This window comes from Saccoglossus kowalevskii, chromosome 4 (genome assembly GCF_978046115.1).
Source record: "Saccoglossus kowalevskii chromosome 4, keSacKowa6.1, whole genome shotgun sequence".
NCBI classification, from domain to species: Eukaryota; Metazoa; Hemichordata; class Enteropneusta; family Harrimaniidae; genus Saccoglossus; species Saccoglossus kowalevskii.
The window spans coordinates 42,904,340-42,930,442 of NC_140644.1; the positions used below are offsets into that span (position 1 = coordinate 42,904,340).

Below are 26,103 nucleotides of genomic sequence, written 5' to 3' on the forward strand. Positions count from 1 at the left end.
GTTTATACAATTAGTATCGTCCTATTCCAGATATGTTTATACAATTAGTATCGTCATATTCCAGATGTGTTTATACAATTAGTATCGTCCTATTCCAGATATGTTTATACAATTAGTATTGTCCTATTCCAGATATGTTTATACAATTAGTATCGTTCTATTCCAGATATGTTTATACAATTAGTATTATCCTATTCCAGATATGTTTATACAATTAGTATCGTTCTATTTCAGATATGTTTATACAATTAGTATCGTCCTATTCCAGATATGTTTATACAATTAGTATCGTCATATTCCAGATGTGTTTATACAATTAGTATCGTCCTATTCCAGATATGTTTATACAATTAGTATTGTCCTATTCCAGATATGTTTATACAATTAGTATCGTTCTATTCCAGATGTGTTTATACAATTAGTATCGTCATATTCCAGATATGTTTATACAATTAGTATTGTCCTATTCCAGATATGTTTATACAATTAGTATCGTTCTATTTCAGTTATGTTTATACAATTAATATCGTTCTATTTCAGATATGTTTATACAATTAATATCGTCCTATTCCAGATATGTTTATACAATTAGTATCGTCATATTCCAGATATGTTTATATTATTTATATCATCCCATTCCAGATATGTTTAGACAATTAGTATCGTCCTATTCCAGATATGTTTATACAATTAGTATCGTTCTATTCCACATATGTTTATACAATTAGTATCGTCCTATTTCAGATATGTTTATACAATTAGTATCGTCCTATTCCAGATATGTTTATACAATTAGTATTATCCTATTCCAGATATGTTTATACAATTAGTATCGTTCTATTTCAGATATGTTTATACAATTAGTATCGTCCTATTCCAGATATGTTTATACAATTAGTATCGTCATATTCCAGATGTGTTTATACAATTAGTATCGTCCTATTCCAGATATGTTTATACAATTAGTATTGTCCTATTCCAGATATGTTTATACAATTAGTATCGTTCTATTCCAGATATGTTTATACAATTAGTATTATCCTATTCCAGATATGTTTATACAATTAGTATCGTTCTATTTCAGATATGTTTATACAATTAGTATCGTCCTATTCCAGATATGTTTATACAATTAGTATCGTCATATTCCAGATGTGTTTATACAATTAGTATCGTCCTATTCCAGATATGTTTATACAATTAGTATTGTCCTATTCCAGATATGTTTATACAATTAGTATCGTTCTATTCCAGATATGTTTATACAATTAGTATTATCCTATTCCAGATATGTTTATACAATTAGTATCGTTCTATTTCAGATATGTTTATACAATTAGTATCGTCCTATTCCAGATATGTTTATACAATTAGTATCGTCATATTCCAGATGTGTTTATACAATTAGTATCGTCCTATTCCAGATATGTTTATACAATTAGTATTGTCCTATTCCAGATATGTTTATACAATTAGTATCGTTCTATTTCAGATATGTTTATACAATTAGTATCGTCCTATTCCAGATATGTTTATACAATTAGTATTATCCTATTCCAGATATGTTTATACAATTAGTATCGTTCTATTTCAGATATGTTTATACAATTAGTATCGTCCTATTCCAGATATGTTTATACAATTAGTATCGTCATATTCCAGATGTGTTTATACAATTAGTATCGTCCTATTCCAGATATGTTTATACAATTAGTATTGTCCTATTCCAGATATGTTTATACAATTAGTATCGTTCTATTTCAGTTATGTTTATACAATTAATATCGTTCTATTTCAGATATGTTTATACAATTAATATCGTCCTATTCCAGATATGTTTATACAATTAGTATTGTCCTATTCCACATATGTTTATACAATTAGTATCGTTCTATTTCAGATATGTTTATACAATTAATATCGTTCTATTTCAGATATGTTTATACAATTAATATCGTCCTATTCCAGATATGTTTATACAATTAGTATCGTCCTATTCCAGATATGTTTATACAATTAGTATCGTTCTATTCCACATATGTTTATACAATTAGTATCGTCCTATTCCAGATATGTTTATATTATTTATATCATCTCATTCCAGATATGTTTAGACAATTAGTATCGTCCTATTCCAGATATGTTTATACAATTAATATCGTCCTATTCCAGATATGTTTATACAATTAGTATCGTTCTATTCCAGATATGTTTATACAATTAGTATCGTTCTATTTCAGATATGTTTATACAATTAGTATCGTCCTATTCCAGATATGTTTATAGAATTAATATCGTCCTATTCCAGATATGTTTATACAATTAGTATCGTTCTATTCCAGATATGTTTATACAATTAGTATCGTTCTATTTCAGATATGTTTATACAATTAGTATCGTCCTATTCCAGATATGTTTATACAATTAATATCGTCCTATTCCAGATATGTTTATACAATTAGTATCGTTCTATTCCAGATATGTTTATACAATTAGTATCGTTCTATTTCAGATATGTTTATACAATTAGTATCGTCCTATTCCAGATATGTTTATACAATTAGTATCGTCCTATTCCAGATATGTTTATACAATTAGTATCGTCATATTCCAGATGTGTTTATACAATTAGTATCGTCCTATTCCAGATATGTTTATACAATTAGTATTGTCCTATTCCAGATATGTTTATACAATTAGTATCGTTCTATTTCAGTTATGTTTATACAATTAATATCGTTCTATTTCAGATATGTTTATACAATTAATATCGTCCTATTCCAGATATGTTTATACAATTAGTATCGTCATATTCCAGATGTGTTTATACAATTAGTATCGTCCTATTCCAGATATGTTTATACAATTAGTATTGTCCTATTCCAGATATGTTTATACAATTAGTATCGTTCTATTCCAGATATGTTTATACAATTAGTATTATCCTATTCCAGATATGTTTATACAATTAGTATCGTTCTATTTCAGATATGTTTATACAATTAGTATCGTCCTATTCCAGATATGTTTATACAATTAGTATCGTCATATTCCAGATGTGTTTATACAATTAGTATCGTCCTATTCCAGATATGTTTATACAATTAGTATTGTCCTATTCCAGATATGTTTATACAATTAGTATCGTTCTATTCCAGATGTGTTTATACAATTAGTATCGTCATATTCCAGATATGTTTATACAATTAGTATTGTCCTATTCCAGATATGTTTATACAATTAGTATCGTTCTATTTCAGTTATGTTTATACAATTAATATCGTTCTATTTCAGATATGTTTATACAATTAATATCGTCCTATTCCAGATATGTTTATACAATTAGTATCGTCATATTCCAGATATGTTTATATTATTTATATCATCCCATTCCAGATATGTTTAGACAATTAGTATCGTCCTATTCCAGATATGTTTATACAATTAGTATCGTTCTATTCCACATATGTTTATACAATTAGTATCGTCCTATTTCAGATATGTTTATACAATTAGTATCGTCCTATTCCAGATATGTTTATACAATTAGTATTATCCTATTCCAGATATGTTTATACAATTAGTATCGTTCTATTTCAGATATGTTTATACAATTAGTATCGTCCTATTCCAGATATGTTTATACAATTAGTATCGTCATATTCCAGATGTGTTTATACAATTAGTATCGTCCTATTCCAGATATGTTTATACAATTAGTATTGTCCTATTCCAGATATGTTTATACAATTAGTATCGTTCTATTCCAGATATGTTTATACAATTAGTATTATCCTATTCCAGATATGTTTATACAATTAGTATCGTTCTATTTCAGATATGTTTATACAATTAGTATCGTCCTATTCCAGATATGTTTATACAATTAGTATCGTCATATTCCAGATGTGTTTATACAATTAGTATCGTCCTATTCCAGATATGTTTATACAATTAGTATTGTCCTATTCCAGATATGTTTATACAATTAGTATCGTTCTATTCCAGATATGTTTATACAATTAGTATTATCCTATTCCAGATATGTTTATACAATTAGTATCGTTCTATTTCAGATATGTTTATACAATTAGTATCGTCCTATTCCAGATATGTTTATACAATTAGTATCGTCATATTCCAGATGTGTTTATACAATTAGTATCGTCCTATTCCAGATATGTTTATACAATTAGTATTGTCCTATTCCAGATATGTTTATACAATTAGTATCGTTCTATTTCAGATATGTTTATACAATTAGTATCGTCCTATTCCAGATATGTTTATACAATTAGTATTATCCTATTCCAGATATGTTTATACAATTAGTATCGTTCTATTTCAGATATGTTTATACAATTAGTATCGTCCTATTCCAGATATGTTTATACAATTAGTATCGTCATATTCCAGATGTGTTTATACAATTAGTATCGTCCTATTCCAGATATGTTTATACAATTAGTATTGTCCTATTCCAGATATGTTTATACAATTAGTATCGTTCTATTTCAGTTATGTTTATACAATTAATATCGTTCTATTTCAGATATGTTTATACAATTAATATCGTCCTATTCCAGATATGTTTATACAATTAGTATTGTCCTATTCCACATATGTTTATACAATTAGTATCGTTCTATTTCAGATATGTTTATACAATTAATATCGTTCTATTTCAGATATGTTTATACAATTAATATCGTCCTATTCCAGATATGTTTATACAATTAGTATCGTCCTATTCCAGATATGTTTATACAATTAGTATCGTTCTATTCCACATATGTTTATACAATTAGTATCGTCCTATTCCAGATATGTTTATATTATTTATATCATCTCATTCCAGATATGTTTAGACAATTAGTATCGTCCTATTCCAGATATGTTTATACAATTAATATCGTCCTATTCCAGATATGTTTATACAATTAGTATCGTTCTATTCCAGATATGTTTATACAATTAGTATCGTTCTATTTCAGATATGTTTATACAATTAGTATCGTCCTATTCCAGATATGTTTATAGAATTAATATCGTCCTATTCCAGATATGTTTATACAATTAGTATCGTTCTATTCCAGATATGTTTATACAATTAGTATCGTTCTATTTCAGATATGTTTATACAATTAGTATCGTCCTATTCCAGATATGTTTATACAATTAATATCGTCCTATTCCAGATATGTTTATACAATTAGTATCGTTCTATTCCAGATATGTTTATACAATTAGTATCGTTCTATTTCAGATATGTTTATACAATTAGTATCGTCCTATTCCAGATATGTTTATACAATTAGTATCGTCCTATTCCAGATATGTTTATACAATTAGTATCGTCATATTCCAGATGTGTTTATACAATTAGTATCGTCCTATTCCAGATATGTTTATACAATTAGTATTGTCCTATTCCAGATATGTTTATACAATTAGTATCGTTCTATTTCAGTTATGTTTATACAATTAATATCGTTCTATTTCAGATATGTTTATACAATTAATATCGTCCTATTCCAGATATGTTTATACAATTAGTATTGTCCTATTCCAGATATGTTTATACAATTAGTATCGTTCTATTTCAGATATGTTTATACAATTAATATCGTTCTATTTCAGATATGTTTATACAATTAATATCGTCCTATTCCAGATATGTTTATACAATTAGTATCGTCCTATTCCAGATATGTTTATACAATTAGTATCGTCCTATTCCAGATATGTTTATACAATTAATATCGTCCTATTCCAGATATGTTTATACAATTAGTATCGTTCTATTCCAGATATGTTTATACAATTAGTATCGTCCTATTCCAGATATGTTTATACAATTAGTATCGTTCTATTCCAGATATGTTTATACAATCAATATCGTTCTATTTCAGATTTGTTTATACAATTAGTATTGTCCTATTCCAGATATGTTTATACAATTAGTATCGTCCTATTCCAGATATGTTTATACAATTAGTATCGTTCTATTTCAGATATGTTTATACAATTAATATCGTCCTATTCCAGATATGTTTATACAATTAATATCGTCCTATTCCAGATATGTTACTCTTAAGCACACTTCACGTGTTAAAAATAAAACAAACGAATAAATTTGTATTCATATGTTTCACATGTAATAGCTGGTAACGCCATTATACGCAATATTTCTATGTACGCAGGAATATAACATAATATGTAGTGTGCATCGTCTGAATGTTGTTTGACGTCATCGTACTTATTCTACACACTGTGTTATTTTCAAAATACTAGCGTTCTTTTACGTTTATGAAAACCAAATGTCAATAAACAGAAACGTGTTGCTAAATCAAGGGGAGTATAGTTACAATAGTAATGAGTGGTAAATATACCCAGTGTACAATTCTACATCTGAAATATTAATGCGCCGCCATCGGCAGTGATAAAAAGATAACAATGGCGCCCGCGAGATTTGAACTGGCGCCCATGAGATTTGAACTTAATTTGAATAGTAGCGGATCAGCCAATAGCATTTGTTTGAATACGTCCGCAGCCTGTGGCAGACAGTGTTAACGTGTTGTGTGTGTGCTACTGAGATTTGTGTTGAATGTATGGTGGTAATTTTAAACGACAATGCTCCCCTCGGTTCATTGATTCCACGGGTAATAACACAGCAAGCCATGTAAACATGGTGGGCGTATGTCACTAGATACATTAGTATTTCGGTATATTCGGTGAGAATCCTAATGTTGTTAAAAGATTTTTTTTAAATACTGTAACATTTAATTATTTTTCAGTATTTAATAGCTTTTCATTATGTCCCAAGTTTTCTTCCATAATACATTGCATATATTTGCAGTAACCTACTCAGTAAAGCAACATCTGAATTCGTCTTGAACCAAATCACAGATGCAGTCTAAAATCAAAACAACGAACCTAGACGTAAAACAAATCCTTTGAGAAATACCAATTTCTAAGATGGTTTCTCGCACAACTCAGTAGGACGGTTTAGAATTGAATAGGTTTGTCCTTAGATGTTGTATTGTCGGCAAAATTGTATAAGCAACATCTTTGGGATTTGCAAGATATTCGCCTTGGCAATTGAAGACATCATCAAGTAGCTGTATAGTTCGGTTGTGTCACCAAGTCACAGAATTACACATAGGACTCTGTGTTCGCGATTGAAGATGGACTATATCAAAGGGTGACGGTCGTCGCGCCACTCATGCGCGAGATATAGGTCTCATATAAACAAAGATGGCGATTTTGACTGTTTTACAGACCAACGAGTACAAACTGGGACGTTACCAAACTTTAACTAGTAGGTAATATCTCTAGTGATTGGAAAGTATTTCCAGAGTCATCGACGGCACTTCGCCCCCAGGTCAAAATTCGTACTCGTGATATCAATTAGAAGAGCCCATTGAATTATGGGAAAATCAATGTCGCGGTGTGACGATAACCGCTCTTTAAAAAATTCAAATTCAATGTGAAGCATTTTTTATTAAGATCTTCCTTCTATCTCCATTAGGTCTCTTCGTTTTGAATTTTGAAGAGTATTTTACTCATTTTTTGTGTGGTTTAAATTATCCAATAACGATTTGCATCTTTCTGAGACCTCTTCAAATAACACAATTCATCAATACACGCAGTCAGTATGGCTCATAACACTGACTAGTTGATTGAAACTGTAAATCACCTGGACATCACGTGATTTGGAGATGATCTGAATGACCAATGATTGGCTAGTAAGATAAAGTGACCATGGTAGGCGTGTATTATAAACGTCTTGGAGAATTATAAAAGCAAAATATAATTAATTGTTCGTATTGAAAATTATCAATTTCTTAATACAAAATATTTTTCCGATTACAAATGTTGAGTTGTGTATTTCTATCTTTTAATATTAATAAGGAATCGTATTGGCTGGTTTGCGTCACATGGTCGAACTTAATTATATACGCCGTTTGTACACATCATGAGTTTTGTTAGTGTTCTTATTTTCTATACAGACCACAGAGTCTGTAATAATAATAATAATAATAATAATAATAATAATAATAATAATAATAATAATTCGATTTATTTTTTTCTAATTCATAGCGACCACAAAGAAACATACACGCCTCTTGTTTCAATGAAATAAAGTCATGTACAGAAAATAATGTCAAACAATATAAACCGTTATCAAAGATTGGGACAGTTGAAATATACAATTTACATTATTAGTAAATTAAACATATAATCAGCGCAATGCAAGCAGTGGAGAAAGTCTTGCAAAAGTCTATGAAAGCGATTTCTCGAAAAATCAGTTATATAAGTGACGTCACTATAATCATTAGGTCTCCCCATGTAAAGCGAAAAAAAACTTCGCCAAGAAAAACTGTCAAGCTAAGTGTTCCATTTCGTGCCATGCTCACGTGATAGAATGGACGACTTTCTCCGCGAATTGCAGCCATTTACTGCAGTATTCCGTTTAGAAAGGTAAGAACATTTAATATATTCAAGAATAATTTATACGGCTAGAATGCTGCCACCTGTCGTATTTCCCAGTCAAGTTGATCCGATTAAAGGATTAGTGGTTGTTGTTGCTGTCTTCGCGGAGTTAGCTGTTGACTGGTGTTACTATTTCGGGACGTGTTGTTGTGTACTGAATAAACTCGCCCGCATATTTCGTGCGATACCACATAGAGCGTCTACGTCATACAATGGCGCTTGCAGGCCGAATTATAACAATGTGATGAACATTTCAATAAACAGATTATTTGAATATTATGTTTTTTCGACATTTTCTTTAAGATTTTGTGCATTTTTAAAACATTAAAATTCTAGATTTAGTGCGCAATCAAATATTGATTGTTATTGGATGAAAAATAATCATTTGTATACGTATACTTTACTGACAAGAGGTGCTTAATATGATGTGGGTGTAATTTGCATAAACAAAGATAATTTTATTTCACTATTGCCATGTTGTGTTTCGTCCTGCCTTTTTATTCTTGACAATTACTATCAATCAAACAATTAAACATCTGCGTCTATTCCTGGCATAATGAGTTCATTTTATGAACGTTTTGTGGTTTGGTGACATGCCAGTTTGTTCTGAGCTAGTGCTTTTATAGTTAACGCCGTAGTTGCCGAAACACGGAAACGGCGACGTAACTGAACTCACCGTGGGGGTATGTATTACCACTGACGTATCTACTGTTATCCTTTTCGCCTGGAAGTCGCACGACGTATTGGTGAGAAAGGGATATTGTTATTGCTCCATTTTGGATTTTTTTTCCTGGATAATTTGCGCTAACACCTTCACTCTCCGCACGGACAGTACATGTCATCCACTATCTTCAAATGTGATGTTCTACAGTAAAACGAGAGCTACAAAAGTCAACGAGGGGAATGAAATTTTCAATTTAAAAGTCAGTTGAATGGAGTTACTTTTGATTTGTTTTAAATCGAGCGATACCATCCATGTTCAAAACCAAAACAGAAAAGTCTGCGCCGTGATGTTTTGAAAATAGTTTTGCTAGACACTGGCAGCCTGATATTTTGATAGTTTTGCTAGACACTGGCAGCCTGATATTTTGATAGTTTTGCTAGACACTGGCAGCCTGATATTATTATCATATTGAATTGTCCATGACTTTATTAGAATGAGTTTTAAAATGAGTTAAAATCCGAAAAGTGCATTATTGCTATGAAAGTTTGGAATATTTCGCTGCGAACGAGGTTGCACTAGCAATTTAGGTAATCAAGCAATAAGTAAATAATTTACAGCATTGCGTCATTATTTATGCGTTTTTAATATTTAAAAATGTTCAGTTGAAACTTCATTAATATTTGTTATGTACGACACAGAGTAGTGGATTATTACAATATGTATAATCATTGAAGAAGTAAATGGACAGCTCATTACGTAACGCGATTGCTTTCATACATTTAAATATTTCAATCAATATTGTGACATAGAAGTCATGATATTCTACAGTTGTCCGAGATTTTGCAAACCGTAAACTGCTTTTGAAAATTGTACGGTTATTTTAATAGTAATCAAAAATTATAATCAATAACGTGTACATGATGATAGATGACATAAATGAATCAGTGAATTTGATTAAAAATTTGACTGACAGATAAACCGTTTTTAGTTACTGTGATCAAATTTGTAACATTTGTCAATCCAGTCCTAAATATGATTACATCAACAATTCCCAGGAAAACATGATAGTGATAGTCGTGACTCCACATAGCTACCCAATCACACCACGTGTTGACAAAAGTCATTAATATATTGTTCGTTTGTTCAATTCTAGGTAGGCACAATCCCGCAACCGTGTGTGTTGCAAAGCAACCTTGAACGAGCCCGTCAACACGTCACGTTACTGATGACGTAATCCACCGGACTATCACATGTACTTTCACGCAGTACTCAATAACATGTGCCTCATTTATTTAGACTGTGAGTCGAATACAGTTATGTCGCATTATATCAAATAGAAATCGTAATTTGCCATCTGGTTGGCGTCAGATTCACTGAACAGTGAATATAGATGGAATATTCTGATCTCAAAATACTAGTGTACCAATATCTCACTGGGATCTGCGAGTACAATGGTTTGTCTTTACATATAAAAAAAATGGTCTTTTGTCTCTGAAAATAATTTAATGATATGCATATTTTGGGCCGATTTTCAATAAATAAATAAATAAATAAATAAATAAATAAATAAATAAATAAATAAATAAATAAATAAATAAATAAATAAATAAATAAATGAATAAATAAATGATACGAACACAGCACGATTATAAGTGCCAACATACGTTGATTCCTAATTATAGACCAAATCAATATAAAATTGTCGCGTTCTCTAAGAGATACGGGCATCGTGTTTTGTTCTCCAATTATGAAAACCTCATTATAAATTCGTTATTTTGAAATTCAGATCATTGAATGACTGCGATCATTATACAACGCGCGTTTGCTTTCCATGTGAATGAACAATGTTTTACACGCGTTTCATACGTCGTATGGGATCCACATCTATTACGACGCGGAGTGATGGATGTGGCACGTTAAACATGAAACATATGTATGATATGTGATGTGTACATGCCGTGTACACATATGTATACCAATGGAAAAACTGTTACTACCACGTGTTTGGTGTTTGGTTATAACGGCGTGTAACTTGACTTAATATTGGTGTTCATTTGATTTCTTTTAAAGGATACGTAATAAATATACAATTATTTGCTTGTATAGAACGTACAACTGATTAACTCACACATCATTGCAATAAAACTCTTATACGGAATACACCATAACACAAGATAGCTCTTATAAGAAATGAACAACACGCTCGATGGAACTGTTTCCTCTCATTTGCTGCAATGCGGGCCACTATACGGGTAACAATTTTGGAGTATATGTAAGGCATCTTCTAATCATAATATCGTTATTACCATGTGGATACATATATTTTTCATGTTATTTAACCATAACTTCGCTTCTTTTTATCAGATTTACTTCATTGTTGTATGTAATTATCAGTGTTTATTATCTCCAGTTATGTTGTCAAGATTGAGTAGTTGTAATCAAAGTTTCTATAGATTTATGCTGTTTTCGTGACGCAAAGAAACACACTTTGGCCTATATTCAGCCATTTCTATCAGTTTACATAAGTGTATTCTCCCTGATTGGCTCAATTAAAACAACCAATCATATTAATTGACGCCAAGGATTAAAATTCTAAGGTGTGAATCCACCCTTGTCTTTAAATTGACAAAGAGTGTTAATTAAGACAGACTTCATCCTTTGTACTCCAAGTGCTACATTGTTCCAAATCGTCCTAGCGTATGTAGTTTTCAACTACTAGTAGCTCTATCTCATTGCTGTACAACTGAATACATGCGTGTTCACCATTAGAACATTGCACACTGGTATACCGTCTACTGCTTGATGTATCTACAGTCTATCTGGTGAGATTTAAAGATTCTATACTGTTTGTGGCAGTTTCCCCCACACATAACTTCATCTCTACTATGTATGCTCGTCTTGAATGCTCTTGTTAAATGGCTCAATTTCATTTCTGGTTTTTCCACGTCATGTTCTAGCTGAGAAACCAAATTAATCACTGATCTCACTCTCTTGTCGCAATCATTGGATTACTCGATATATATGTTAATATTGTTGATAGGTGTAATGCACCCTTACAAAAACAATGGCTCTTGTTAGGATTGAAAAAAAAAATATCCCAAAAATGTGAAAATGAATAAAACATACACATATACGAGTATAATAGTGCATAATGTAAGTTTACAAAAAATGCTTCTAAGCGACATTGGCCAAATAAGGGATGCATTCATCGTAGATAGATATTGTTAGTGGATATGCCCGAAGGTGCATTGGTATGAAATTCGCATTTGGAAGTTACCTTTGTTTTCGTTTGTTTTTGTTGGACGATTACAATTAGTATTATAAAGAAACTAATTTTAAAATCCTGTGTTTCAATTATTTATACTTTTATATTTGATTGTCTTCGAGAAGTTGAATACTCTTACGAAAATCAACGATCTCCTTCCCATGGTAGTGTTCACTGCGCATGCGTTGTTTTTCGTATTTGGCCTACAGCAATGAAGTCATGGTGCTAATTACAACTCGCGCAATGCCAGTTAGAGCATTTCATATTTGAGATGGGCAACAACTTATACGGTTTCAATTTTGTTCACAGGGAGCTACTTGAAAAACGACTGGGCAAAGCTAGAAAATCAAAGAGAAAACAAAAAGAGAAGCACGAGCAAACATCGACGACAGAAGACTCCGGTAATAGACTGGAGTTGAGTTTGGAAAAAGAGGAACAAGAAAAATGGATGAAGGAGAAGGGCAACAAAGAGTTAGAACAGGAAACAGATCTTCCTGGCGCATGCGCAGCTACTTCTTCTCCAGATGAATGTCAGATGAATGATCCCGAAGTGGATGAGTTCAAGATGGAAGCCCTGAGAACAGCTTTGTTAAAATTCTGTGCAAAGTTGACTACAATATCGCCACATTTCTGGCAACAGAAAGTGTTTGATGACAAAAGGTATTTATTCCTGGAGTAATTTCAAAAACAAATGTATGTAATCTGTAAGAACAATTGTTACATAATTGGTGCCATTTGAAAGACAATTAATTGAATAACGTGACAGAATGTTAATTATCATTAATATTATGTGTACTCAAAAGATGATAAGACAATGTTATTGGAGTAAATGAGGAATATTTCCATCAAATTATTGAGATTCTTTAAAGGAACCTAATGCAAATATACATCTTCTTTTCAGTGAAACATCTGATAAAACAGTCCAGCCTAGACGAAAGAAGAACGTTAACAAAACGGTGACTCTGAAATCCCCCAAACACAGTGTTAACCTAATGCAAGGAATGAATGCATTGAGACGACAAAATATTTTGTGTGACCTGACTCTGATTGTAGAAGAGCGTAGATTCCAAGTACATCGAAGCGTTCTGGCTGCGTTTAGCGGATACTTCAGAGACTTGCTCAACGGACCACCAGAGGACACGGATGATAGTGAGATTATCTTAGAAGGCCTGAGTTCCCATGGTCTCGAGTTAGTTATAAATTTCATTTACACAGCTGAGATTGATTTGAGTATCCAGAACGTGCCAAAGGTTCTAGAAGCTACCACTTGTCTAGAGATGCCCAGTATTATAGACATATGTAGCGATTTTTTGAAAGGAGAGTTGTTAATCGAAAACTGTGTGGAGATTCTAAATATTGGCACCAGCTATAATGTTAGTGATCTCAGAGTGTTCGCTGAGGGATTTATACTGGCTAACTTTAAAGAGATTACGGACAAGGGTGTTTTCCAAGAGCTGAATGACCGACAAATGAACGATTGTCTCAAGAGCAATAAGCTAGCCATGTACGACGAGACGGAGGTATTCCAGACAGTGGTCAGGTGGCTACAACTAACTCCTATCAGATTACCATATTCTGGGAAACTCATGCGGAATGTCCGGTTGTCATTGATTCCGCCAGATGACTTGGTGGACAAAGTCCAGTCTCATGGGTTTATGATGAATGATCCAGCATGTAACTCCCTGCTGATCGATGCCTTCAAGTACCATGCTACTCCACATCGCCAGCCTTGTATGCAATCCATGAGCTCAATGCTAAGATCCAGTAACGAACTTTTCATTACTGTTGGCGGACTACGGGATAACGGAGCTACTACAAACGTGGAATGTCTGAACACGTTCAATGGTGCCACCTATCATCTGTCTCAAGCACCGTCGCGATTGGTAGACCATAGCGTAGCTACTTTGGCCAATTTTATGTACGTGGTTGGAGGGCAAACCAGCGGTAGCCCAGGAGGTGAACACAGCCTGGCCACGGTATATCGATATGATCCACGCATCAATACCTGGGTGACTCTGCCTACAATGATGGAGAGGCGGTCAAACTTCCATCTGTGCGTGATAGCTAATAAACTATATGCGGCGTGCGGGTGGAAAGGACGTCATGAAAGAACGAGATCTGTTGAATACTATGATCCTCAGAAAAATCAGTGGTCCTTTGTGGCGCCTTACCCTGTCAGTGCCGTGGCGCCAGCGGGTGCAGTATTTGACGGCATATTATACATCTCTGGAGGATACGGAGGGCAGTACAGCAATGCTGTGAATGCCTATAATCCGACAACCAACACGTGGGAAGCACGGATGTCAATGCAAACAGCAAGGGCGTGGCACAGCATGGTCACGGTGCGAAGCAAAATATACGCTATCGGCGGTAACTGCAAGGACGGAAACGGCAAGAGGATCGACGTTCTTAATACGGAATGTTATAACCCACTCAGCGATCAATGGCACACACTCCCTTCAGATTTGCCCTCGGGGTGTAGTGTGACAAACGCAGTGGTCATGAAAGGAAACATATACGTGGTTGGAGGATACGAGTGGAAGACGAAACAGAGCAAGAGATCAGTTCTATGTTACTACGTAGATGATGATAGGTGGGGATGGAAGTCGGATATGGTTAATACTCTGAACGGAATGGCATGCTGCACGTTAATACTGCCACAAGACGTACCCAATGACCCACGATTTCAGTTGGACGTTGAATAAAATATATAACATAAGTGTTTATTTTAATTAAAGATAAACAATAGAAAACATGAAGAGATTTTTTCAGCGACTCCTGTCTAAGCAAGCTTAAATTCAATGAACACCAGGTACTTTTTGTAGTTGGAATCGCGTATATGCATTCTGGTTTCGACGTTTGACCGCTGTACCCCCGGCCCGGAGCTACAGGTAAACAAACCTTAGATGAACAGGGAATCGCGCAACGTGTTGCCTGTCACTGACACGCGAACATATCGCAATCCTGAGCAAATAAGACAAAACGTTCTTCCAAAAAGGCCAGAGAAAAAAGGGTACACTAGCACTTGGATATATAATAAAAAGCGATGCCTTCCCACTCGAAATCACTTCACGGTAATATTTGAATGTAATTAGATTAGCGTACTAGCATTTGTAAATATGTCTTCTGATAATACTACGTATCATACATAGCCTTCCATGGAGGATACATTAAAAGGGGTGATACCACTGTTAATACACTAAAGTGTATGTTCGTTGTCAGCATTTCTGCCATCAAGTTCTAACTGAACGTATTATGGGATACGATGAAATATTCCTGAAAATCTCTAACAGATTGTTTGCAGTTTCTAACGTGCGTGCTAATGTTAGTTCACGGCAGCAACTAGACTGGCAAAGTCGGGACTTCTTTTTTGTTTTACAAAAAAATATAATTGTCAATTTAGCCTTTTTAACGTGATCGCAAAAACTAGCGTGACTGCGAAGGATTTCTTTAGCGGTCAGGTTATTTTTCGCGCTCACGCTAAAACAACATTTAATTATAGTCCCGACTTTGCCAGTCTAGGCAGCAACTTGTAGACCCTTTCTCAGTTCGTGACGTCACGGCCACCGTCCCGTGCATACAGGCAAATGATCGAACGGAACATTTTCAGGATTTTGCGTCGTTACAAATCAAGTAATTCCCCGCTATGTAGTGATGTGACAGGTATATATTTGAATGGCCATTTTAGAGATTATTGACTGACTTGCTACGAACGAGACAACACATATAGTATGACTTAGTCAGACGAAAAAATACAACACTGGTTTCCCCGGAAACAGGCATTAATCGCATCAATGTTCACCAACCTTCTTCAGATGTTATCAAACAAGTTGTTGTACATGTAATTGCTAAATAAACTACACTGAACAATATACAGTGGCCCTCGGTAAGTCGCGGCCCTCGATAAGTCGCGGTTTTTGCTTGGATCCCAACACCCGCGACTTAGCGAGGGGCCACTGTATTAAATTAAATTTCAAAACTTTTAGGTATTTGAAAGACATTTTAAAATTTACAGCATTTATACGAAGTAGATGTATGACAGATGTTGGTCAGTTCATGGTCTGTTGGGCAGAAATTGAATTGCCTTACAATATGTAGATGGCTACAAATACTCTTTGCACATCTTTCAGTTCCTTCACTTTAAGGTTGATGAAGTTCTTGTATATACTGTATATAAACTTGACACTTTTAAAGAAGATCTTCATTGCACTGCTAACTGTATTCAGATTCTACTGTAAATATTGCACTGACTAATGTAATGCTAAGTAGACTTTCTAATGCTGCATTGTCTAAATTTACAAAATTTAAATCCCCAGCCATTCATAAAAATGCTTTAAAAGAATTTATAGAATTATTGTCAAATAGACAATTTAGACATACAATTAAATAACTTATCTTTTGTTATTACTGAAGGGGGAGGGTAAATGCCAGACACATTTTACCTATAACAAGAACTGTTCATTTTGTGTTTATTCACAACCAACATTTTCATGAAGAATAATTATTTTCAAAATTCAAGAACAGATATTCACTCCAGATATTAATTTCTGTTATTGATTAAACGTGTAAAACAATCTTGTTGAGTAATGTTTCAATCCCACATTTTATTATTCACATTGCTGTGTGTGTAACATCAAAGGCAGATAAAGACAAGTTATTGTCAATGACACGTCCCCGTTCCGTTCATTTTTGAGTGACATATACATTCAAAGCAGCAACAATATGGATGCTGAACTGCATTCAGTAATTAAAAACAAAATAGCCACCAGTCAGCCATTTTCAACACAATCCAAAAAAAAAATTAAACTAAATTTGCCCACGCATGACTAAGATTCAGTTCCGGTATGGTGAAAATGTGCAATTTTTGTAAATTTTTGACCTTAAAAGGACTGGTCCAAATGCACAGACATATGTATGATATAATGTATGATGTGTATGTGAAGTTTGAACTTGATCTGTCCAGGCATGTCCGAGATATGGATCGAAAACTAAATTCTTTAAAACAAAATGGCCGCCAGTTGGCCATTTTGAACTTGATCCAAAGAAAAATTGGTATGCATCAAGCTTATATTATGTTTAATATATGCATTAAATCTTAACAAAATCCATCCATGCATGACTGAGATCCGGTTCCGGAATTGTGAAAATACGCGATTTTGATGCATTTTCGGCCTTAAAATGGCCATCATTCAGCTATTGTTAAGCGGATCATGAAACAAATGCACATATCTATTTGTGACATGATGTACCATGTGTGTGTGAAGTTTGAACTTGATCAATCCAGACATGTCTCGGATACGGATCCAGAACTGAATTCTTTAAAACAAAATGGCCGCCAGTCGGCCATTTTGAACTTGATCCGTAAAAAAAATGACGTGCACCAAGGTCCTATTATGTTTAATGTATGTACCAAATTTGAACAAAATCCATCCATGCATAACTGAGATCCGGGTCCGGAATGGTGAAAATGTGCGATTTTGATGCATTTTCGAGCTTAAAATGGCCGCTATTCAGCTATCGTTAATCGGATCATGAAAAAAGTGCATGTGCATATGTCCCATATAATGTGTGATGTATGAGTGAAGTTTGAACTTAATAGGTCCATGCATGTTCGAGATACAGGTGATCACGGACGCACGGACGCACACAGGGCAAAACATAAGTCCAATGGGGACTAATAAGGGCTAACAATCCCATTGAGCTCATGCCACGCATGCTTGCATGGAATTTATAATTCTACATGAGATCTCATACCCATGTCAATCAAACCTGTTCTCATCATTAATTTTATTTAATGTGTCAAATACAAACAATATTAAATACATTAGCCACATATCTAGATTATGTTCCATGGGTTAGGCTGGACCAACAAGTCTGAACTTTTCTGTTAAGTTTTCATCTCCAGGGTCAGTGGGCGACTGTGATTGGCTAATCTGAATATGCTAATTTTGGATGGATGACTATTGTTTTTCTCACACTCTATATTTGCCAGAGTTACAAATTATTCATGATGTTGCAAATACATTTACTGGTACATAGTTGACATAAGACAAATTTACAGCAAGTTCATAAACTGTGGAGTGGAAGCCCAAGCCCACAAAACATAATCTGGCTAGCAGTATTTAATCTTGAGTTGGCATGGATACTAGAAATACCAAGATAAATCTTCCTGCAGACTCCTTAATATTTCTAAAAACTCTCACATGATTGTTTTATGGTATCTTTAGTACGTGTCACCTTCATCTCTCTACTCAACATGTCATTAATTATAAACAATTGTAATTTCTTTTTACTTGTACATACTGATATGATACAGATGAAGGTATAAAAACATTTTAATGTAAATGAACATGTTATAATTAAAGATGAAATTGAATTACAATTTTCATGTTGTGATCGAATATTATTAATCCAAACATTCAATGAGCCACGATGCCATCAGTAATTCACCAATAATCAATAACATTTACTCAATCAATAGCAATGATCTTCTAAACATTGTGCTATAATTGCAAGCTTAGCTTACAGCCTCCATACTGCTACATGTAGGTCTTTCCATGGTTTGGAAGAGATCACATATTTGTCCAGATGTTATGTTGCCTGCATCTATTTCAACATTCAAACACAAGGGCTCTAAACTGTCACACAAACTTACAGGATCCCCCTAAAAATACTGTACAAAGGACCTCAGATTCAACACACATATACCATATTTGCTCTGTAATAAGCACTCCCATAGAATCACATGTATGGACTAAATGTTTTTTTTTTTTAGTGTTTAAAGTACATCAAGCTGAAACAAACCTTTTTAATATGTCCTTTACATAAGCATGTCCTTTACATAAGCATGTCCTTTACATAAGCATGTCCTTTACATAAGCATGTCCTTTACATAAGCATGTCCTTTACATAAGCATGTCCTTCTAATAGAGCAAATACAGAACTAAGACTCAAACCAGGATTTTATCGGATTGACTTAGTTCCTGCATTTTCTTTGATATTTGAGTCAAAATTAAAGTCTTTTCCTCGACCAAAGCGGATCTTATTCAACAGAGCGTAAGATGGTGACATCATTTCTACAAGACAATCACCCAATCTTATTCACAGTACATACAGTACATCATCTTGCTCTATCTTTATAAATATATTTATATTGTAATAAAGATAATAACAAACATCAATAATTCAACTCCTTATAAGTTACTTTAATTATTGTAATAAAAACTACTGAAGAAGACATGAGTTATTGTCTCGTAACCTAGGTAACATTATAAATAAGTCAATGTGTCATCTGTACTGGGGCATGAAGTGTAAACATATAAAACGCTGCTATCTATCTATCCAGACTATTAAAAGTTTCATCCAATAGCTTCCTGATCTCGTCACCACGGGAGAACGATCTCTTTACACATTCTTGTATTTGACTTTCAGATAAAGAGCTCCCACCTGATATGAAAACAAAATATGAGGATTAGTCATGCTTCGAATATAGATGTAACACTAGAATGCATTTGTGAGCAAATCTCAACAAATACGCCTCAGGAAAACAGTTATTACTGTATAAAAGCTATTGAAGTAGGATTTGTTTGTCCTTCTAGTTGTGCCTATATGTGAAAGACATTACAGGTATGCTACACTAGAGATTTAAAACAATTGCTAGGTTACATGTATGAAGGTGATTGCCACCTTTCCAGAATAGAATTGAATTAAATATTTAACACTGGCCCGACTATAGCTGGGGTGCCACCCTATTATTGGAAACGTTGTCAATATATTCTACACAATGCCTGAGCTGACAGATAAAACAACAACAGCTCAGCTGACAGATATAACGACAACCGCTCAGCTGACAGATATAACGACAACCGCTCAGCTGACAGATATAACGACAACCGCTCAGCTGACAGATATAACGACAACCGCTCAGCTGACAGATATAACGACAACTGCTCAGCTGACAGATATAACGACAACAGCTCAGCTGACAGATATAACGACAACCGCTCAGCTGACAGATATAACGACAACTGCTCAGCTGACAGATATAACGACAACAGCTCAGCTGACAGATATAACGACAACAGCTCAGCTGACAGATATAACGACAACAGCTCAGCTGACAGATATAACGACAACCGCTCAGCTGACAGATATAACAACCGCTCAGCTGATAGATATAACAACAACCGCTCAGCTGATAGATATAACAACAACCGCTCAGCTGACATATATAACGACAACTGCTCAGCTGACAGATGAAACGACAACAGCTCAGCTGACAGATAAAACGACAACCACTCAGCTGATAGATAAAACGACAACCGCTCAGCTGAAAGATATAACAACCGCTCAGCTGAAAGATATAACAATCGCTCAGCTTACAGATACGACAACCGCTCAGCTGACATATATAACGACAACTGCTTAGCTGACAGATATAACAACCGCTCAGCTGAAAGATATAACAACAACCGCTCAGCTAGATATAACGACAACCGCTCAGCTACAGATATAACAACAACTGCTTAGCTGACAGATATAACAACAACCGCTCAGCTGACAGATAACAACCGCTCAGCTGACAGATATAACGACAACTGCTCAGCTGATAGATATAACGACAACTGCTCAGCTGACAGATATAACGACAACTGCTCAGCTGACAGATATAACGACGATCTCTCAGCTGACAGATGTACACGTTGGTGAGTGGTTGTTAACAGTCACAGGACTGCCATAAAATTGTTGACACAACTCATTTCGCAATTTTAAGAGACATAATATTCCCTCTAATCTGGTACATGGTGCACGAAGGTTGTTTACCCTGAATACCCTGAGTGCTGATCGTTTATACGTAGGATATCATGAACACTCAAATGTACTCAAGATGAAATGGTACAACATCTATTTGTATTATTAATATTTAATTTCAATATTTTTGAAAGTGAAATTTGCAAAATTAATGTAAACTTACAATAGTACTCATTGGTTCACTGGTAAATCCATGTATGGTCAAAAGAGTGAAATTATTATATATTTAAATTATATGTATTTGTGAAAATAAATGACTTTACTGTAGTAGTAACATGTTATATTGTTTGTATGAATCTGATATCCGTCTACGGTAGTAAGCTACATACCTGGTTTGTGCAGAGCACAGAGTTCACCACACTCATTTGTCACCACGGTAACAACACCCGTTGCTAGGTTCTCTTCTTCATTTGTTGGATCAGCTATGAGAATGGAACTAAAAAAATAGACTTTGTTACTTTGTACTAAAAATCAAAAACAACTGTTAGCAGGTAACCATGACAGCCAATATTGCATTTACCATTCCATACCACACATATAACTTATTTTTTATAACATATTGGGTAAATTTGAATGTGATCAGTGGCCATGTACAAAATATGAATGTTCATGAGAAAGCAAACATAGCATTTTAAAGCGGTTCAAAGATTAGCGTTAAAATATTGTTTTGTCGGCATGATGAGTGATTGATAGGCGGTAGTTACATCTTGCCAACATGCAAGTGCTTGATTTATGGATACAATGTTGCAGAGGCAAGTGTCTGTTCCTGATTGGGCGGAAGTTGATATGGTTCACTGATTGTTCCACCTGTTATTTAGTGTGCGTTCCTGAAGGAAGGGAACGGATCCATACTTAGCCTTTAGCGGGTTTTTCCAGTGAGCACAATCGCATAGCAGGTGATTTAATTAGGGTTTTTACACCGTATTATGTTCTTCCTTTTTTTGATAACATGTACTGACTACATGTTTCTATTATTACATTCACCTGATATGTACTTATAATTTGTACAATAATCTCCACAATAAAGTAGTGAGCTAACATTCTGTTTTTAGTTTTGTGTGCTTTATTGTACTGTAAAATACTTTTTTTTCCTGAAAAGAGATTTTAGCTGTCTTTGTTGAATTTTTTTTCAAAATCAAATGTAACATATAATATAAAAATAAAGTCCATATGGAAATAAAGTACAGAAAAAGAAAGTGTACAGCTAGCTCTTTAGACATTCTGAAATCATGTTGGGAACTATCAGACTGATCTCAGAGAACGAGACCCTCTGGGGTCGAAAAAATCGAATGCACAGAATTATAAATGAACCAACTTAAGGATTTAAAACCTTCGGCAAAATAAATAATAGCTACAATATTTTGTAATAAATACTAAGCTACATGTACATAAGTAGCATGTCTTATTGTTTGAATCTAGAACAGAGAAACCAGATAAGATAGTTTTACTCTATTCAATCTAATAAATAAAAGCAACAAAATCATCTCGTTTTTTTTTTTTTTTTTTTTTTTTTTAAAGTAATACAAAATTATTGATTTAAACACAAGTTACCTTTTTGTTACCCAATTTAATATTTTCGAGAAAAAAAAATGTCTGAATTTATGTTGAAACATTATTTTGTAATAAATTAACTATGCCCGGCACAGTCCTTGTGGCTAACATTACCATCAATGAGTTTGATAATGAGATTACACATGTGCAAGGTTGGTTCCAGACATTTTAAAAACCATAATAATGCCAGTGGCGATCATTGATTGGATAACAAACTGACTGCATGTGCATAATTATACCAAAGTACAAATGTTGAAGTGTTGCTCTAAGCATGTATGAAATATTACGTACGAAAGTGCATTCTTCAAGAACGCAAGAAAGAAAATGTGTAAATCTAAATCTGTAGAAAATTGGTCAATGCGTTTTCAAACAAGTGACTGTAGACCACAATCTTTGTTAGACCGGGGAGTGAGAGCATCAAAATTTAAATAAACAGAATCATTTCAGGGAAAATCATTATGCAGTGCACAATAGAAAAATAATTCTCATTTCAATATTATATAATAAGTTTTAAATTCAAATGTTTGAAGAACATATAATATCAGTTAATTCACAAACACTTACAAGGTTATCTCTCATTGGTTAAAACAACGACCTATTCTGGATACAAGAAACATGTTTCAAACTTGTTATGAAGCCTGTACACATATGCTGTCAGATGTACGTCCAGTTTTTGTATATACCGGTATTGATTCAAAATGGCCCACTGGTGGTCTTTTTTTTTTCAAACAATGCACCCGAATGTACCTTTTTTCATGAATTGTTTAGGCTAATTTGTTTCAAACATGATATGATGGTTTTATATGTTGAGTGCTTCATGGATGTCCTGTTTTATTTTGCATTTTAATTCAAAATGGCTGACTGTTGGCCATTTTTGTTTCATGGTTTTGCATAGTGATTTCTCAGAAATGCTTTGATCAATTTGGTTTAAAATTGATACAATAACAGATCATAATAGTTGACTTATGATTTTTTTAATCGGTTAATATTTTATCGAATTGCAGTCATTTAAGTCATTAAAAATGTTAAAAAATCATAATTTCATTGCTTCAAAATTTTTTTCTGAAATGAAAACATGTTTTCAAATTTGGTATGCTGTTTGAACATATACTGAGTTATTGACAAGCTGATTTAAAAAAAATTTTTTTATATATTTCAGTTCAATATGGCTGACGGGTGGCCATACTTGGCTTGTTAATCTGGATTCTGTGAGTAAAAGCATGAAATGAAGCCACATGGTAAAAGTTTAGGAAATCTGGCAATATGCTTTTAATGGTAACTACCTTAAAGAAATGTATAATCCTCAGAAGTGTTTGGTTTATTTTAGATTTAGATAAGTTTTTTGGTTCAGACCAGCTTGATGTAGTTTACGGTCGCCAAACATAATACAGTATTAGATGTACACATGTGAGTTATATTCTAATACCGTCTTATTTTATGCCTGTAAGCCATGACTATACAGTAAACACCAGAGACATTATTATAAGGATAATATTGCTTACAAGTGTAAACGAAATACAAAGTGACGAGTGAAGATTCTCATTCCTGTGAATTACACCTAGTATTAATCACAGCGGTTTAGATTAAGTCTAAGCAGGAAACGATTACACCATGCATAACCTTCACGCTGTGAACCTGTCTCATCTACACAATTAGTTATTCACTAAGTGCAGTCTCAGCAATGAATCTGAACTTGTAATTAACAAAAGGGATATTTTATTGATCATAAAGTTAATACAAAGGGGTCAAGTGGCATGGAACTGTAGCGTTGAAGTCAGAAAACGATAATTCTCCCTAATTTAATGAACTAAGAAGCAGTAATTGGATTGATTTTCATATGTACTGTCAATTTCACACACTCAAGTATTGTATAATAATGAGACACATACTTATCAAAGATAGCAAATGATGTTGACACTGGCAGTGATTGAACCGTCATTGTAGATGAAGTTGAGGATGTTAATTTCGGCTTAGCGGTCTCTTCATCTACCTCTATAGAGGGCAGTGCAACTACAAAAATAACATAAGAAATAATATGACTTTCGTTGCGTATTGGAAGTTATTTTCACGAGAGATGCGATGTATCCTGCATCCATAAAGTACAGCAGAATACACCGCATCTCGAGTTGCAAATTGGAAAAGCAAATTTAAAAACCAAGAAAGTTTGTGGAAAATTGGTTTTCCTATCAGCATGATTTAATTTCATTTTCGTTTTAAAATTGTCATTAAAATTTGTCTTTTTGATTGACTAATTACTTTGCAATTATTTCATTTGTGACTTATTAATTCGTTACCAAATGATATTTTGTGATCAAATAATTAATTACTGTATGATATTTTGTGATCCAATTATTAATACTTGTATGTATTTTACATAATGATAATTATTGATTGAATAAAACATACTGATATTTTGCATGTCAAATTAAAAATTCATACAGGTTTTGAGGGTTAAAACTATTTAATATTTATTACAGTCAAACCTATGTTTAGTGACAACCTGCTCATAATGATCATCTTAGGGAGTCTTAATGCAATGTACAAACTGGTTATGACCTGTTCACCTGGAAGTTATCGGGTTGCTCTTTGCTCTGAATTACAGCCAGACGTGATGATTAGATAATTTGCATGTTCGTTATTCTTGCTTCAATAGGCAGAATAGTGTGCACATTTTCAGAGGTTGGTATGAGTTAGTTGAAAGATGATAGCAGTTTTATTTCAGGGGAATTTTGATGTTGTTCGTTGGACACATTGATATTTGGTGTACTGCCACTCTGTGTGTTTGGAACGTACGAAATCTGTCCTAACTTCTGGTTTGCTGACCTCAAGTCACACAATATACACAAGCACACAAACGATGAATGAGCAACCGCTATCAATTCGGGAATCGATAACAGTCTTTTTTGACAACAGTTGATTTCCTTATAACCTTATAAGTCCAATACACCACAATTTAGCCGTGAAAAGCATTATTTCAAATATATGCATGCATATTTAAAGATGCAATATGGACAAAAACATATATTTTTCAATATCATTATTCAATAAACTATACTATGATTAATCATGAAATAAAAATGTTGCATTTGCAGGATGCATAGAAGCATTCATTAGCTAAAAAATCAAAACTACAAATACACATGTGAAATAATTATTATTGTACATACCAAAACACCTGGTGCACATGCTTAGTACAATTTGTCCTTGTTTCATTGAACAAAAACTAAGATGCATGCTTTACGAACAGCGTTTTCAGTTTTTTGATAATTTGTAGTCCAATGTATTGTTCAACATACAATATCAAACAATATTACTA

At 33.5% G+C, this 26,103-nt stretch overlaps 2 protein-coding genes across 3 annotated transcripts in view; one reads left to right on the plus strand and one right to left on the minus strand.

Moving 5' to 3' along the window:
• Positions 1–8,378: 8,378 nt before the first annotated feature.
• LOC100373507 (kelch-like protein 26) lies at positions 8,379–16,999 on the plus strand. Its single transcript, XM_085498433.1, has 3 exons — positions 8,379–8,484; positions 12,735–13,085; positions 13,327–16,999. The coding sequence occupies exons 1-3, from the start codon at positions 8,429–8,431 to the stop codon at positions 15,128–15,130; spliced, it is 2,211 nt and encodes a 736-aa protein (XP_085354559.1). The 5' UTR covers positions 8,379–8,428; the 3' UTR covers positions 15,131–16,999.
• Positions 17,000–18,742: 1,743 nt separating this feature from the next.
• The window catches only part of LOC100373657 (exosome complex component RRP43-like), a 39,803-nt gene continuing 32,442 nt past the window's right edge, over positions 18,743–26,103 (minus strand). For both annotated transcript variants that reach the window (XM_002733162.4, XM_085498148.1), the window contains 3 exons: positions 24,677–24,797; positions 21,566–21,672; positions 18,743–19,871 (listed from right to left, as the gene is read on the minus strand). In XM_002733162.4, the coding sequence (XP_002733208.1) occupies positions 19,759–19,871; positions 21,566–21,672; positions 24,677–24,797 (341 nt within the window). In that variant the 3' untranslated portion in view covers positions 18,743–19,758. The remainder of the gene's footprint in view (positions 19,872–21,565; positions 21,673–24,676; positions 24,798–26,103) is intronic.

What these genes read in the sequence shown, in the direction of transcription:
- LOC100373507 (XM_085498433.1), top strand. Translation starts at nt 8,429, where the DNA reads ATGGACGACTTTCTCCGCGAATTGCAGCCATTTACTGCAGTATTCCGT. An exon ending in GCAGTATTCCGTTTAGAAAG is followed by an intron (nt 8,485 to 12,734) that starts GTAAGAACATTT and finishes TTTTGTTCACAG; the next exon opens with GGAGCTACTTGAAAAACGAC. An exon ending in AAAGTGTTTGATGACAAAAG is followed by an intron (nt 13,086 to 13,326) that starts GTATTTATTCCT and finishes TCTTCTTTTCAG; the next exon opens with TGAAACATCTGATAAAACAG.